The 17930-nt window shown below is 36.5% G+C and overlaps 3 protein-coding genes across 3 annotated transcripts; 1 reads left to right on the forward strand and 2 right to left on the reverse strand.

The window, feature by feature from the left end:
- Positions 1–252: 252 nt before the first annotated feature.
- LOC104241476 (ferredoxin C 1, chloroplastic) lies at positions 253–699 on the forward strand. Its single transcript, XM_009796418.2, has one exon. It carries the CDS (start codon positions 253–255, stop codon positions 697–699), a length of 447 nt encoding a protein of 148 aa, XP_009794720.1.
- A 708-nt stretch (positions 700–1407) lies between these two features.
- LOC104241475 (uncharacterized) lies at positions 1408–3104 on the reverse strand. Its single transcript, XM_009796417.2, has one exon. It carries the CDS (start codon positions 2765–2767, stop codon positions 1676–1678), a length of 1092 nt encoding a protein of 363 aa, XP_009794719.1. The 5' UTR covers positions 2768–3104; the 3' UTR covers positions 1408–1675.
- A 3729-nt stretch (positions 3105–6833) lies between these two features.
- On the reverse strand, positions 6834–17075 carry LOC104241474 (increased DNA methylation 1). Its single transcript, XM_009796416.2, has 9 exons — positions 16898–17075; positions 14305–16773; positions 13245–13377; positions 13077–13165; positions 11382–11620; positions 10549–10635; positions 9729–9828; positions 8803–8995; positions 6834–8678 (listed from the first exon to the last, which is right to left on the reverse strand). The coding sequence occupies exons 2-9, from the start codon at positions 16669–16671 to the stop codon at positions 8278–8280; spliced, it is 3609 nt and encodes a 1202-aa protein (XP_009794718.1). The 5' UTR covers positions 16672–16773; positions 16898–17075; the 3' UTR covers positions 6834–8277.
- Between the last annotated feature and the right edge of the window lie 855 nt (positions 17076–17930).

Below are 17930 nucleotides of genomic sequence, written 5' to 3' on the forward strand. Positions count from 1 at the left end.
GACAGGGCGGGTAAATTAGAAATTATGCACATTTTTGGTAATAAGGTTTCATATGTATAGGAAAGAAAAAAATTGCAGGCAAAGTGCAGCCCAAATTTCCATTTTAGCCAGCAATAATACAGTTACACGAGTAGCCCATTCCCAGACTGCAAACCAAAATCCACCAATTAACTTCCAATAGAACCTTATCTTCTCATCAAAGACATTTTATCCACACCCACAAAACCTTCCCTTCTCATTTCCCTCATTAACATGGCGACACTTCATTTTACAACCTCTCCATCTTTCACCCTCATCTCACCAAGAAACCAAGCCAATGTTGCTACTGCTATTCATCTAAACAGTCCCTGGAAAACCAAAAATCGTCGAATATCAACCGTTATCCGGGCTTATAAAGTATTAGTAGAACATGAAGGTAAAACCACAGAGTTGGAAGTTGAACCTGATGAGACAATCTTGTCTAAGGCCCTCGACGTCGGCATGTCTGTACCATATGATTGCAAACTAGGAGTTTGCATGACTTGTCCAGCTAAGTTACTCAGTGGGAAAGTGGATCAAAGTGAAGGTATGCTTAGTGATGATGTTGTGGAGAGAGGTTATGCATTACTATGTGCAGCTTATCCAAGATCAGATTGTCATATTAGAGTTATACCTGAGGAAGAACTTTTGTCTCTGCAACTAGCAACTGCTGATGACTGAACCTGAAGATGACTCCTGTTTTTGTTATTCCATTTTTGACTGATGTAGAAACTGATATAAGATGTTGTACTTCTTGAGGAATTCAATGCAAAAGTATGTGCTGTTTTTTGCTATAAATTGTTTACTGAGAATATGTCTTTCGTCTCTACGTAAGGCATTCGAACATATAAATGAACCAAAAATTGCTCTTGATCCCATACAGAATTATTTTACAAGCGCTCAACCATGTAGTTAAAGGTGTTTTCAGACTATCTTTTTGGAAATCAAAGGTTGTGGTGGGGTGGTAAGTACCCCTTCGTCCTTAACCAGAGGTCTCGGGTTCGAGCCCTGGGAAGAAGGGTTCGAGGCGTAGGAAGAAGTCACCTCTGGTAGTGAGCACTTTACTCCCAAAGTGGGACTTCCGGAATCCGGATGTCGGGCCCAAAAGAGGGTACCAGACACCAAGTGTGAAACCTTCAACCATGTAGTTACAGGTGTGCTATCAAAGGTTGTGGTGCGGTGGTAAGTACCCTTTTATCCTTAATCAGAGTCCAAAGGTCTCGGGTTCGAGCCCTTGGATTTGGTAGTGAGCACTTCACCGCCCAAAGTGGGACTTCCCGAATCCGGATGTCGGGTCCCAGAGAGGGTACTGGACCAGGTGCTAAACCAGAAGAAAGTCTCAATTTTTTGTTCTTTCTATCATACTAATTACAAAGAATGCTAACATGTAAAGCAGATTTCTCCGTTAACAGCAATGTATTCTCATAAAGAGAATACAAATTGCAGGAAATAAAAGATTTATTCCCAAGTTTGTAACTACTATTGAAACCGATTTAAAGACTGAATTTAGGGAAATGTTCTGCAACCTCGCAAAAGAGGTAGTAATACATCTCTGACCTTGTTCTACTTACTACATTGCGCTGTTTCGAGCTTATAAGACGTTGATAAAACTTCCTTGTCACTTTTAATTTCATCCTACGTAATGTAGAATGACCACCTAAGCTGTCGGGCGGTGGAAGCCAGGTTTCTTGGTTTTCCTCTGCTTAATCTTCACCTTCACATTGATGCCATTGTTAATAATGGACTGAAGTACAATCTCAAGTTTCCCTTCCAATTTCTCCCCTTTCCTTGGCGTATAAACTACGTTATGAATATCATCAGCCAGTGCTCTTTGAGCCAGAACTTCCCCAATAGCAGCACAAGTAGCTCTATTCTTAGTTGATCCCAAGTCAAATTTCATGTCCTTTGAAATAGAGTGCGCCACAACAACAACCTTGCTAGTAGCTCTGTGGATAATGCTAGCACTTACTGAACCTTTCGACACATAAATATCCAAACAAAACGGCTCATGATAAGGGGCAGTAAGCTGATTAAAAGTTGGAACCCTTAACCTCTTTATTGGAGATGCTCCGAAATCATTTAGCTGAAAATTCTGAAACGGAGAGGCAGAGTTATAGCTCAGTTTCTCTTTCTTGTTTTGCTGCTTCTCATCTATACCCTTTAGACCTTTCTCGACCCTAGAAGCTGAAACGTTATTCGATTTTTCCTTCTCTTTTGGACCGTCATTTCCATTATTCTTGTTCTTATTCCTTCTATGGAATTCAAACTTATATTCTTCGTATTCCTTGGAATCTTTATCAAGCTTGTAAAACAAGTTCCCGCGTATCCTCATATCCTCAATCTCATCAAAGTCATGACCGTCCTCGTTCAAAGACGCATAACTAGTCGCCTCATCATCAATTTCAGTTTCAATGGAAAATGACTTTTTCTTGGATGCAACATTTGTGTTGTCTCGCCATGCCTCAGCTAAACCAGAGGACACCCTCCAAGTCTCATTATCCACTATTTCAATCTTGCAATCTTTTAGAGAATCCTTATAAATATCCCTATACAATGGTGAAAGGTGAAAAACCCTGTTATCAACATTTGCAGCAGCTGAATGGGGTTTACTATCATCGACGAAATTAAGTTCATTTGCTTGACAAGCTCTTGTTGGTCTTGAGGAATATGAACATACTCTTAGAAGAAATTGGGAATTGAGTATACAAGACAAGTTGATGAGTTGTCTTCTGAATAACATGATTGACATGGAAAAAATCAATCAGCTACAGCTCCAAATTAGCATAAAAAGTGCTGAAAAGTCAATGTCTTTGCTTCAACTTCTTTGAGACAATGTATCGAACAGTTGGTGGGGAATGACTACTGTGGTCTAGTCTCATAAGCTCAGCGAACGGTCAGTAACACAGATCACTGCCGATAGATTTCTCGCGGACTAAACATAAATTCGCGGATCAAATATTAAATCATTTTGGCCTAAACTCTAACTTGTTTGGGATTGAAGACTTGTTTGGGATCAAAATATTAAATCATTTTGGCCTAAATCATAACTAAGAGGAAAAGGAAACATTCATAAAGTGAGGATTTTCGATTCTTACTCTCATATTTGAGTATTCTTTATAAGAAATTATTGTGTCACATTTTATTATAAATATTTTTTATAAGTTTTTAAGCTATTCTTTTTTAAAATTAAAAACTATGTCATTCTTTTTTAAATAAACTAAAGAGAAAAAGATGTCACATAAAACTTGGCAGAAGTACTTTCTTTTAGTTTTGTAATCCCTGCAACAATAACAACAACAACAACAACAACAACAATACAGTATAATCCCACTTAGTGGGGTCTGGGGAGGGTAATGTGTACGCAGACCTTACTCCTAGGTAGAGAGGTTGTTTCCAAATAGACCATCGGCATCCTTCCCTCCAAGAAGTTCCCACATTGCTCTTGGGGAGACTCGAACTCACAACTTCTTAGTTTTGTACTCCCTACGTCTCATATTTACAGCTGTGGTTACTAAAAATAGTTGTCTCAAATTATCTGTCATTTTAGAAGTTCAAGACAAAATTGAATGTTTTTTTTCCTTTTTTACCCTTAGTAGTAATTGTTCTTGAAGATGGAGATAACACATAAATAGAATAAATATTCAATAAAGAGAGATTATATCTTAAGACATAAATAAGAGTAGAATAGTCCAATCTCTTTCTTAATTAATTCTCCCTCCGGTTCAAATAAGTGACCAATTTGCCTTGGGCACACCCATTAAGAAAATACTAAATTCTAGACAAAAATAGTTTGTGTGACTAAACTACCCTTAATTAAATGTTACAGCTAGGGGTGTACATAGATCGGGTTGGTTCAGATTTTACAATTACCAAACCAAACCAATTGTGTCGGTTTATTAAATCTAAAGACCAAACCAAACCAATAAAACTCGAGTTTTTCACTCTCGGTTTTTCTCGGGTTTTCCGGTTATTCGGGTTTTTTCGGATTTTTTTCGGTAAAATCTTCGTTGAACAAAACATATAAATTGTGCTCAAAATATTTCTTTAGTCCTAGTACAACTATATAAAGTATTTTCTAAGAAAATAATACAAAATATGAGATATGTCATGGCATTATCCTAAAATATTCAATAATAAAGATAATAAACTTATGTAATATAAATATCGCTAATTAACAAGCCATGATAAAAATAAACATAATCTAAAAGTACAAGTCATACTAAAATAAGTACACTAATAAGGGAATATTAATTACATGACTAAAAGCTAAAGAAAAAATAAAATATGTTATGCATTTTATCTAAATTATTGCAAAACAAAAAATAGATATTCAATAAATTCTTGTTCGTAGTATTGAGTTGAATGTCTTTTGTTAGCATTAGTATTGATTTGATTTTGGTTTGGGCTTTTGTTAGCACTAACTAATTTACTAATGTTAATGGCTATAAAACTTATTGAAACATTCAAAAGTTCTAAGTCCAACCTTGAAATAATACCTCAAAAGATAAAATTATGAAATCTTTTAAGAAATATTTATAAATTACATCACAATAAGTATATTTATATATTAAATATCTAAAAATTCTATATATGTAATGTCGGGTTAGTTTGGTTTCGGTTTGACTTTCTTTCGTTAAAACCAAACCAAACCAATTATGGTCGGATTTTTTAAAATCAAACCAAACCATAGTCGAATTTTTTTTCTCAATTTGACTCGGATTATCAGGTTAGTGCGGTTTGTCGATTTCCTTTGTACACCCCTAGTTGCAACATAGTTAATGTAAGGAGTAAAAGACTTTTTAGGGATACGTACATAAGGGTAATTTTAGAAAAATAAATTGAACTTTTTCTTGATTATATAAATGGACACTTATTTTGGACCAAAATAAAAAAGTAAATTGATCACTTATTATGGATCGGAGAGAGTATTTCTTAAGAGGCGTGTAAAAGAAAAACACGAAAGATAACGCGAGACAGAGGGAGTAACTTTATTCTTGGAGGACGTTGGTAGAGTTAATGATTGATTGAGAGTGCTACTCTTCCTCGTACTACCAAAAAATAGTACCATCCAAAACACAAGGTTCAAAACTATAATCATGTGTATATTGAGTTAAAATAATACGGTCTAGCCAGTTTTCGGACTAGTTATTCAAAAATAGCCACCGTTTACGAAGTCAATGAAAAATAGTCATTATTTTGCTGCAACAGAGACTAGTCCCGCATAATATACGGGAGTTCGGTGCATCTGTGTATAAACTCCAACATATTATGCTGGACCGGTTTATACTTTGTTGACTCCTGTATAATATACTGGACATTTATACTTGCTGGAACTCCAGTATATTATGCTGGAGTTCTAGTGTACTTATGCTGGAACTCCAACATATTATGCTGGAGTTCCAGCATAAGTATGTTTGAACTCAAGTATAATATACGGGCGTATTTTCGGGTTTTGAACAGTGTTTTCGCTCAGATTTATCTTTACATGAACAGTGACTAAATTTCGATTACTTTTGAAACTGGGCTATTTTTGAATGACCAGTTATAAATCTGGCTATTTTTAAATTTCTCCCGTATATCGACAATCTCAAATTGAAAGCTCAACATCCATGTGTATAGAAGTCTATACATCTCGGAGTTTGACGTAACCGTAGCTTGAGCATGATAAGAGCCTTCGGTTGGTTAGTGGAAAAAAACGGAGAAATTCAAAAATAGCCAGATTTACAAGTGGTCGTTCAAAAATATCCCAATTTCAAAAGTAATCGAAATTTAGCCCATTTTTCATGTAAAGATAAATCTGAGCTAAAACACTATTCTAAACCAGGAAAATACGTCAGTATATTATGTTGGAGTTCCAGCATAAGTATACTTGAACTCCAGCATATTATACTGGAGTTCCATGATAAGTATGCTGGAACTCCAGCATAATATGATGGAGTTCTAGCATAAGTACACTAGAACTCCAGTATATTATAATATACTGGAGTTCCAGCAAAGTATACCGATCCAGTAAAATATGTTGGAAGTTCATACACAAGTGCTCGAATCTCCAGTATATTATGCTGGAACTTTCCGTGTGTTGGAGTTCCAGCATAATATGTTGAAAGTTCATACACAGGTGCACCGAACTCCAGTATATGCTTCCAGTATATTATGCTGGACTGGTCTCTGTTGCAGCAAAATAGTGGCTATTTTTCATTGACTTGGTAAACGTTGGCTATTTTTGAATGACCAGTCCGAAAACTGGCTAGACTGTGCTATTTTTACAGAAAAAACGTTTGTTAATTGTGGCAGGGCAGATGCGGAGGCTTGATTACACCATGTGAACCCAATAAATTTTGCGTGCCCTGTATATATATAAAGAAACCGATTAAATATTTATAAATATAGTCAGCAAGAACTTATAAGCTTCAAATCCGCCTCCGGGGTGCTAAAAATCCACCAATTACGGGAAAGGAGCACTAACAATGTCAAGAAAAATGCAAAGTCAAATGAAGGTGGCAGAAACGGATCCGACTGGCAAAGCCACGGTTTACAAATGTATTTGAGAAAAACTACACATGGAAACTGCAGAGATTTTTTTACTGAAGAGAATAGTATGAATGAGAATCATTTTGCAATGAAAAGAATGTCATGTACTAATAGGCTCAAGAGAGTAATCTTTAAATGAAAGATTGAGTTTTCAATATTCACACCCTTGAGCTAGTTACAGCAGTTTGGGTAATGAATACTTGACACTACTTTTTCCTTTTTCACTTGGTAGATGGGTGCTTAATGTCACCAGAAAAAAGCTTCCAAGAGAATTGAACCAGATGTCGCGAAATTATCCGTTCAAATGATGGATTTCAAAGATCTCAATGACCATCGAAAACTTGAATATTAGATATAAATATATCTACATATGTTCATTTAGAAAATGCAAGAATACTATTTACCAATGAAGTCAGCAGAATTCTCAAAATGCGCCAAAGCCATCAAGTATAATGCACATCTTCCTGAATGTGTATTCTGTAAGGAATCATCTGTTTAGACGGCAAGGCAAGAAACATTGGCATTGCTAAATGCCTTCCAACAAAACAAGTGCATTCATTTCCCATCAAACCATAGCATACACTGCTGTGTAGATAGATTTGTAGCATCCATGTACTTTCCCCAGCTCCTATAAAGGCATTTAGCGACCACATTCTTAAAATGGTAGAGGGATCTTGTTCAGTGCACCTAATCAGAAACTACCATAGCCTTCCAACTTCATTTCAACTTCCACCTAGATCCCATGGAAACGGCATGATTTAGACCACTTTGTCCAATAGCCTTGCTGAGCAATTCTTTTCTCGTCCTCCTCCAAACTGCCTTTTGCACAATTGAGCCAAAGCTCGGAAGGAAACATCAAGAATCAGTTCAACAGAAAACCAACCCAAATAGCTCCAAACATCAACGATGCCTGAGTAGTTGACTGTAGATTCAGCTGGGGAAACAATGTCCTATTTCAAGTTGGCTGCTGATCGAGGTAATATCATGGCCAGTATGAGAAGAACACTAACAGGATCATAGTTCTCAAACTTTTCTTCAGCACCACGTTGTGCGGAAACATCAGCAGGACAAGGAACAGTGCAGCATCTATCACATTCACTCCAATGATTTTCGACCAAGATCAGAAGACTGAACAATCCTCTCGACAAGAGAAACTTTACTTCTTAACCGTTATCAAGGGTTAAAGTCAGAGTCACACACTCGAGATCCAGAAGAGCCAAGTTGATCATTTGCATTATTCTATAAAACAGTATTTTGTAAAGGAGTTTCATTTGATGAATCAATTCCAGCTTTATAAAAAGAAACTTCAGCACTAATTCTATCACCACCTCCATCATAAACTGCAGAGGTATCCGAATTGCCCTCATTCATGGAAAATTTGCATCACTGACGCATTTAGAATCAGAAGCTTGTTTTGGAGCCACATGCAGCTCATTTACCACATCAGATCTGCTTGGTTGATTCAACGTAAATCCTTGCAAATTGCATAGGGAGTCGAGGTAGATGCTAAACCATGTCTATTGCTGCTGACTTCTTCTCTAGCACTTTGGACAGCAGGGTCTAGAAAACAGCCATCTACGCAAACCACACAAATATCTTTCTGATCGTTATTAGTGGCAGAACTATCAGAAGCTTCTTCAATCTGTTTTCTACCGATGTGCTCCTGGAAGAAACTTCAGCTAATGAAACAAGACCAGATTGTTACCAAGGTGGTTAGGCATTTTCTTTCTAAACTTTTTGATTGATAGGCTCTATACCAGAGTTGACAGCAATATTTGCAGGACCTAGTGCAGCATCTTCAGTATCAGGGCTGCCGTTACTTGCGCCAGATGGAGAAGAGAGCATTAAATTTGTGGCTGATTCAGTAAAATTCTTCTCTGCCTCCGTACTGGAGATTTGGATATCAGACTCGCAACAATCACCTTGTGCTCTAACCACAGTGCTAGCACTTAAATGAACAGCAGAAGCTGGAGAGCCAGAATCCATGGGACCAAACCCGTCATCAGTTTTTTCCACTATGCTCACACATACGCCATCATGCAGATGTCGATCATGCCTGATAGATGATTCCTGATCAGCTTTTTCAACCAAAGCAGGTGGCGGAGGATGACTATGTTGTAAATCACAAGCTGCAGAAAACGCCGTACAAGTCAAAGTTACAAATATTGATAGAAAAGATAAAATTCTTTAATGAAGAAGCGAAATGTTAAAGAAAAACAAAGACGAAGCAGGGACATATAATTATCCTATTACCCTCTTGCATGTCTTCCATCAACATCTTCTTTTGTAACATGTCTGTCCCGGGAAATACCAACATATTGATGGATTTCATTTCTTGCTTGTTTGATTCCTCAAGTTCCTCAAATCCAAAAACCTTGGTCCAGTTATGCGGATGCTCAGATATCGCAGGAATGATTAACTTCTCAACTTTTAAAGTGGAGAGAACCTGGATAAAGGATGTAAAAACTATTGGTCTAATAATAAACGACATATAAAAGACATAGATGATAAAGATGATGAACATGCTGTTGGAATATTCTAAATGACTTCTGCACAGATGCACAGGACAATTAGAACAGGCATGGCATTCACATAAGCTTCGCAGCATTCGTAAAAATTTAAGCCTTAAGAGGTCGGACAATAATAAATCTCATAGTGGTAAATGAAAACACGATGACAATGACCAAAGCTATATCATGTTTCTTGTGTCACAACAATATTACTGTTACTCAAATTAACACAACTGTTTCAGTAAACTAAACGATGTGCTTTGGATAAATACTTAAATGATTGTATCATACATTTCAAATATTAAAAAGATAATACAAGTGAGACAGCTTTCTTCCTACAGCATTTTACTCCTCTAATTTCACATTCCTGGACATATTTCTTGCATGCACAATGTCCCGCAATAAACACAGGCTTTAATATATTTTGTGCCAATTTAGTAAAGACACATCAATCGTCATTTGCAATTTCTGAAGAGTGAAACCCTCAGCCCTAAAAAGTAATTTGGACACTTCACCCTCCTATAAGTTCTTTTGTATGAACAACCAAAAAAGCTACAATAGCAGCTGCATGCATATAAAGGAACATGGGATACTTCGGCAGTGGGTCTGATAATATGCATCAACTTAGAAGAAAAAATTAGAAGCACAAAGAAAGTATAATTCTCATACTGTCTCAATAGCTGACAACAGTCGACGGCACATCCCTTGCCGCCTATATATATTCCGGGTCCCAATGAAAGGCATTTCCGCAAGTTGAGTTCCACGGATCCTAACAGACAACCATTGAAAACAGTATTTACTGATTGGTAAGGCATGAATAACCACAGCACAAGCACATATGACGCATAAGGAAAAGGAAAATTAAGAAATGTTTTTATGGCTTAGTAAATTCCTCTACATTTCTACATGAAATGCTAAGTCGAGAATAAAAAGTTAATAACCGATATAAATTCTTTAAATTGTGCCCCTTAGATGGCTAGGAGTTTTACTTGTAAGAAAACATACAATCATCTTCTAGATAAAATGGGCAGCCCAGTACACTAAGCTCCCACTATGAGCGGGGTCCGGGGAAGGGCTGGACCACAAGGATCTATTGTACGCAGTCTTACCCTGCATTTCTGCAAGAGGCTGTTTCCACTAGCAGAAATATATAACAGCAAAAAGGAATAACAAAATTGAAAAACCCTACAGCCAGTAAATTTGGAGAACTGGATACGCCTAAATAAGTTGATATAGATTCAGTCCAACTCTGGAACAGGATGTTCTGCCGAATATAAGTTCACAGTTTATTAAGTGCACATACTCAAAAGAACAATGTTTTGTTAGAGATCATAAATCCTTTATGCAAGGCACACCATTGCATTTTCAAGAAACCTAAGATGATTCAGTTACAAAACAACACACAATAATGTCTAGTGCTCGACTTCTTCATAATTGAAAAACAAACTTGCACTGTAACATATGAACAAATTTGAGTAATCCAGCCTACCTTATAGATGCAACCGATATTATCTCGTCACCCCTTTCCAGAAGAGCAGTGTAGAAGCCACGGAAATTCAGCCGACTTAAATTTGAGCTTCAGAGGAAAGAGAAAATTTTCAAATAACTACTCAGTAATGAAAACCAAATGCAAAACGAAGGAAAGAAGAAATGGATAGTAGGAGGGAAAAGATAGATGATTTATTGTAAAGACAGATTATTAGAGGAGGATTAATGTGTTTCGAGGGTGTATACAGGGGCAAGATGACATATGGATAGAATGCATTGTGTTGTCCATGAAGTTGAGGAGAAATAAAAGGAACAAGGAAAAAAGAAATAAAAGAATAGAAAAAATAATTCTAAAATGACATAACTCTCTTATTTATTCCTCTGAGCATCAACCTAGATGAAAAGATGATAAATTATTAAAAGTGCACTGCCTCCCTTCACAATCAAAATGCTCTGTACAGCTTCATCCTAACAGTCAGCCAGACAAACTTAGGAGCGCAATCAAAAAAAGGAGTAATCTGTCTCGTAAAGATGAAACTCATTATCTGGAGACATCGACGTAAAACTACAAAAGCTGATTTATATAACAAAAAGTTATGCTTTAACTTTTGAAAGACATACACAATGAATATACAGAGTTACATGTGTTGCTTTCATGGACCAATGGAGAAACTGCAAGAATAACTGAAAATAAAACGTGAAGATCATATGCCCAAACCAAATTGGCCAAATCAAATCAGCAGCCAGCTCTTCCCAGGTGAAACAAATAATGAGTACCCATAGATTTTAGATCAGCCAAATTCAAAACCCTTGAAAATTCTAAAAGCTGCATACCCAGTGTTGTAGAGTACGTTATGAATAATATTTATCCCACTTCTCCTGTCAACAAAGGGCAAGAAACATTCATCAATAACAGCCACCGCAACAGCTAGCTTAGAATTGCACTCCACCCGTTGAGGAAAGGGGCAACGAGAAATATCTGAGTCCAAATCTGTTCGTTGAATCAGGGACCATGAGAATCCTGCTTCAAGTTCATGTTTGACACCAAGAATATTCTGTAAATGGTCATACAGCTGCATAATCAGAGAAGACAAATAAATCAAGTCATAAACACAAATCCCATGGGAGGCAGACAAAAAAACATATATATGGAATACAGTCTTTCACCATAACTAAAGAAAATGTCTCTCAGATCCAGTGAAAAACTTTAATTTAACTTAAGCTGTAAATCCCTCTATCAAAATTTGATTATACTACTTCGATTCAACAGCCAATTGACGCATTTTTGGAAAAAAATCAAAGAGATATATTTGTTTTTCTGAGAATAAATTCAGATGTTCAGAAATTACATGAAAAAACTCTTGTTGAAACTTTTAGATTGATGAATATACTTATAACCATAAGACAGACATCATTTTCTTTCTCGAGTTACGAAATAAGACAACCATTTTAAGACAGGGGGAGTATCAGATGTTAGATAGCATTAGAAATCTGCGGAACACAAAACAGTCAACGAATATCATACTTCTCAGATCACTATGAGAAAATGATATTACATTGTCCACCAAATCGAAAGGTTCAAAGATCAAGCACTTGCAGGATGTCTTAGAAACCAGCAAGAAATCAAAATACAAGATGTCAGGAGGGTGGAGATAGTGGGCGTTTGGACATAAGAATTGTAAAATCTCGGAAAAAAGTGGGGAAAAAATTCGAGTGAAAATAGTATTTGAAAATTAGAGTTGTGTTTGGACATGAATATAATTTTGGTTGTTTTTGAATTTTTGTGAGTGATCTGAAGTGAGAATTTAAAAAAAAAATAGATTTTTGGAGTTTTTCAAATTTCGAAAAATTATGAAATTCATCTTCAAGTGAAAATCGAAATTCATGGCCAAACACTTAACTTCGAAATAAAAATGAAACCTTTTTCGGAAAAAAGGAATCTTTTTTTATGGCCAAACGAGCCCTTAAACTCCTACTGCTTATATTCAATTGATAATTGCAAAGAGCTCCATTTTAAACATTTTTAATCTTGCAGCAACAAGTCAAATTATGTCAATCACCTAAAACTCTATAGACTCCACAAGAAAGAATCTTCTAACATTTTACGACCTTCACTTCCTTCTTTTTCTCTTGAATTTCTTCCTAAGCTCTCAATTTCTAGAATTCATTAACGTGCACTAATCATTGGCGAACTGAAAGATGCCAAAGATCATCACGCTACACACTCCAGCAGGCATTCAAGGAGGAGCAGAGAAGATTTGGCCTTTCAAAGCAAATCCTCTAACAAGTACAAGAAAATATCTTTCTACCATCTCCATTCAACGGTTTTGGACCTATGAATGATCATGAAACAGTGCGTAGGAGCTTATGCCGAGTCCTCCTTGGAATAAAAAGTAGAACATAATTTAAAACTGGAGTTACTAATTGTGATTCTGAAATAGTTTCCACTATTTGATACCTATACTTCATGATATAATATGTTATACACCACACAAGGAAAAGAATTCACAACCAGGATAAGAGAAATACCTCCCGGCATTTCTGCCCACAAAATGATGCAGATTGATCATTGGATATAGCAGATAAAGCATCCGTCTCCAAACTGCATGATTTGTGATCTGCAAAGGGAAATCTAAGAATCCAGCTCCAATGTAGAAGAGTTAATGTGACAAAAACTTCCAGAAAAGTACACTTTACATTTTTTCTCACAGAGGCTGCAAGAAAGAATTTCATTGACAGTTCTCTCACTAGCCTCCTCAGGAAATTCACAAGCAGCCCCACAAAATTTGCAAGTGCAATTTGGACAATGCCAATGTCCTGGAGGAAGCATCTGCACCAAGAGGAAGCATGTAAATGCCCAGCTGCTTAAAAATCAGAAACTTCCTTTATAGGATCAATTTGGCAAGCATGATAATAAAGATTTAGCAAAAATAGCTCATCCATCATCAGATTCACGTACATGATATAAGTAAATTACCAAAAGCATGTATGTTCAAATAAAAAACTCCACGTTTTGGGTTCGTCAATAAGTCTGGATGGAGATGGAACTTCCCTAAGAAACTAACATCCTAATAATTTCTTTCACAAGTAATTAACATCCTAAAAGTACTGTTCATTCTCATGGTAATTGCAATGCATTTTTGTCTTTCCATACTGTGGTTGACACAAATGAATAATTTTAAACAGTTTTTTAGATGGAGGGAATGGGATAGGATTAATCTGTGAAACAGTTCATTGATCAGTTTAACTGAAAAGCTTTGGTCAGAGGATGATCAGCTGACAGAGCTTACACTGAAGATCATGATTCATTGGTCAGAAGAATTGCCTAAAGTTAGTTTTATCCTTGATTGCCCTTTGTATCTTGGCTCCTTTCTTTTACTTTTTTTTTTTTGGATAAGGTAAAGATAACCTGGCTCATTTCCAGTTTCTATTGCGTTCCTTAAGGAGTCCATGCGGGGTGGAAGAGGCAGGATCAAATTTAATGGTTAACTATACATGGACAATGAAGACAATACATTGCTAAGATGGATAGTGCAACCAGAAAAGTGCAAATCTGCTCCAAAGAAATATAGAAGGGCATGATGCAAGGCTTCAATAAATCCGTTATTTGCTTCTCTACATTTCTTTGGAGCAGATTGGCACTTTTAAGGTTGCACTATCCATCATGCAACAAAGGAAAACTATGACAGTATGGAGTAACAGTGATAGATATAAAATAGCAGTAAGATAAAGAGAGAATATTCTGATTGATACATACTTTTATGCCCAGACAGTTCTGATGGAAAGTTGATGGACAACCATCACAACAGATAAGGTCCCCACCATCACCACAGATACCACAAGCATCATCTTCGGGATCATCACCATCAATGCCTATACTGTAGAAATCCCGGTGATCAGATTCTTTTTGCCGATTCCACGTGTCAATTAAGCACTCTAGTAAGGTACCTCCGAACTCTAGAACTATGTTTTGAAATGGTTGATGCCGTTTACTTCCAGCATGGAGCTCAAATTTTGAAACTGGAAGGATTTTACTACAGCAACCACAGTGGACACCATCTTGTGTGACCCAACCTTCTAGTTTTACTCTAGTCCTTCTACGGTTCACATATTGAACCTTCTGTCCCAACTTCAATGTCCCGGAGTCAATCAACCAGGACAATAAGGTTCTTTTTCCAGTACATGGAACATAGCCATCACTATCTGAACTTCCCCTCTTGTCAGAATGACGGACCAGCAATGTACATCGCCCAATTAATTTACTTTTTCTTCCATGTATTGAATTAGAAGCAACTCCACCAGATGATTTTGCAACTGTATCCTGTTTAAGTCTCCTTACATTCAAATTGTCACTTGAATTATCCCCATTCTCCCGGTCTATTGCATGTAATTTGCCTTGCAGCAACTTATCTTTCTTCTTTATATAGCTACCGAGCCTCTCCTCATGCTGAAGAGTGTCTGTGCCCAACGAAGACTCCCTCACAGAAGTCTTTTTACGATCTTCTCTCTTGCCATCATCTTTTCTCTTCTTTTTCATTTCTTTCTCAATCTTTTTCCGTGTTTGCCTGGTAAGTTTATTAATTAAATCATCTGATATTGGAGCATATGAACAAGAGCTGCCATCAGGTTTACTTTTACCTGAATCTACCTCAGATCGTTTTTGAAATGCCTCATAGGCCTTAATTATTGACCAATAGGATGTTCCACTAGGATTAGTGTACACTGCATCCAGATAGTCTCTATTCTTTCTTGGTCTATAATCAATGGTCCATCCAGCTTCAAGGAGCATTCCCCTTATTCGCTCTCGCAACTGCTGCTTCTCAGTGCTCCCACCTCGTTTCACTTTTCCGTCTTTGCTTTTAGCAGGAATAACATCTTCAGATGCTAAGGACCTGCTTTCTTCCTTTAGCACCCCCATTGCTGAGCTAGCAGGCACTGAACTAGGCGGTGCCAACTTAAGTGACGTATCAGTCTCATCTTTTTCAGAGGCTACTGAACGGATGATTTTACCCAACAAAGGTTTTTCCAGTTTCAGCTCATTTTTCTCTGTTTTAACAGACAAAGGTTGCTTTTCCGGGTGTTTAGAACCTGAGTAAAAGGACGGATGGACTAGTAAATTCCTCTTGACAACATCTGCCGACTGAGAACCTTTTCTATTTTCTATTTCCGCAGGATCAAAATCCTTGTGCATTAAGTCAATCTTCTTCTTCTTATTCAACATAACCTTTAATACCCCATTTTTCCCTTGCAATCTGATTGCTTCATGAGTGGCTTCTCTGGTCAATGAAATGGGCATACGCACTTCACCCTCTAACAAATCATACCTTCTCGTAAAGCCATTGTCATCGCCCTTCATCCTACTACCTGAAAAACTACTTGAACTATCCATACATGAAAGCTTCCTCTTCTCAGCCATCACACTCCCAGACCCACTCCCGAACTCTCTACAACTCCCTCTTCTTTCAATCATGTTCGATCTGACATCACTGTACCCATTCAATTGCCTTTTCACATCACATTCTTCGTACTCATTTAAATCAAGCAAATCCGCATTCCTAACAAATTCTCCATCTCTAACACAACTTTTTCCATAAACAACAGAACCATTACGGAATTTTTGACCATTTTTTCTCCGAATTGACTCTGATATCTCATCACCACACCCATCCAATTGCCTTTTCACATCACGTTCTTCGTACTCGTTTAAATCTATCAAAGCCGCATTCCTACCAAATTCTCCATCTCTAACACAACTTTTTCCATAAACAACAGAACCATTACGAAAATTTTGACCAGTTTTTCTCCGAATTGACTCTGATATCTCATAACTATACCCATTCAATTGCCTTTTCACATCACATTCTTCGTACTCATTAAGATCAAGCAAATTCACATTCCTACCAAATTCTCCTTCTCTAACACCACTTTTTCCATAACCATTACTAAAAAATTGACCATTTTTCCTCCGAATTGACTCCGATAACTCATCATTCGACACGTGATCATTCATAACAAACCTTGGCCTCTTCTTCACCATTTTGTCATCTTTCTTTTTAATAATTAAACAACCAGAAGAGCTTTTTTTCTTCAATACACCCCCTCCTGATCTCACACTATCCTCCATGTTAAACTAAATCTCACAATTACAACACAAAGTCACATTTAAATATCACCAAAATTCTTCATAACTCCAAATTATACCTTCAGTTATTCAACATTAGTAGATCTGAAGCATAACAAAAAAAATCCCAACCTTAGATACAAAGCAGCAGAAAATTTTCAATTTGGCGATTAATATATTCAGAATTGAGTGAATTGAACGAGATAAAACAAAAATCAGCGATCATTACCTGGACGGAAAGTTTCGGCGATCTGTCAATTTCACCGGAAAAGTGATGAAATTGATCGTTAAAGTTTTTTTTCCGGCGAAAAAATCGAACCAGCAAATAGAAAAAGAGAAAGAAAAAAAAATTGGTTTGGTTTTCACTTTCTGGGTTTGGTTGTATATATGAACAAAATACTTTTTTTTAAAGTGTATGATAGTAAAGAACAAAAAAGGGAAACTATAGAAAAGGAAAAAAAGATGATTTATAGTTGTTGTAATTACGTCAATAGAATGGTTGTTAGGACTATTTTATTTTAATTTAATTTTTCTTTTGATGGGAAGAGCTTTAATATATATTTGACAAGAGGGGTTCCTGTGATGCTAAGCACCCCACTTCCAACCGAGAGGTTGTGAGTTCGAGTCTCCCCAAAAGCAAGGTGAGAATTTCTTGGAGGCAAGGATGTCGGGGTCTATTTATAAACAGTCTCTCTACCCTAGGGTAGGGGTAAAGTCTGCGTACACACTACCATCCCCAGACCCCACTAAGTGAGATTATATTGGGTTGTTGTTGTTGTTGTTGTTGTTGTAGCTTTAATATATATTTATCCAGATAATGAAAACATAATGTGTATTAGCTAGAGTACTTAATCTGCGTTTTATTACTCCTCTGTTTCAATTTACATGAGTTAATTTGATTCGGAATAGAAGTTGAAGAGCTATAGGTGTAAAAATTATGTGGGGCCATAATATTTGTATTGTTATAAAAGCTTGTCATTAATAGTAAAATGAAGAGTTTGAAGTTAAATTATTTTCAAATTTAAAAATTTATTATTTATTTTTGAAATAGACTAAAAAGGAAAATACTACATCTAATTTAAAATAGAGTAACTATTGTTTTTCTTTTATAAAGTTAAAATTTAAAAGGATGAACCCATCTGAGCCGGGTGGAGCTAGGTGGGGTTCAGCCGACCCTCTTTTGCTTTAAAATTATATTATATATATATATATAAGATGTTATGAAATAAAGACTATAAAGTAAAGATAAGTATAGAGAGAAA

This window comes from Nicotiana sylvestris, chromosome 9, assembly GCF_000393655.2.
Source record: "Nicotiana sylvestris chromosome 9, ASM39365v2, whole genome shotgun sequence".
NCBI lineage: Eukaryota > Viridiplantae > Streptophyta > Magnoliopsida > Solanales > Solanaceae > Nicotiana > Nicotiana sylvestris.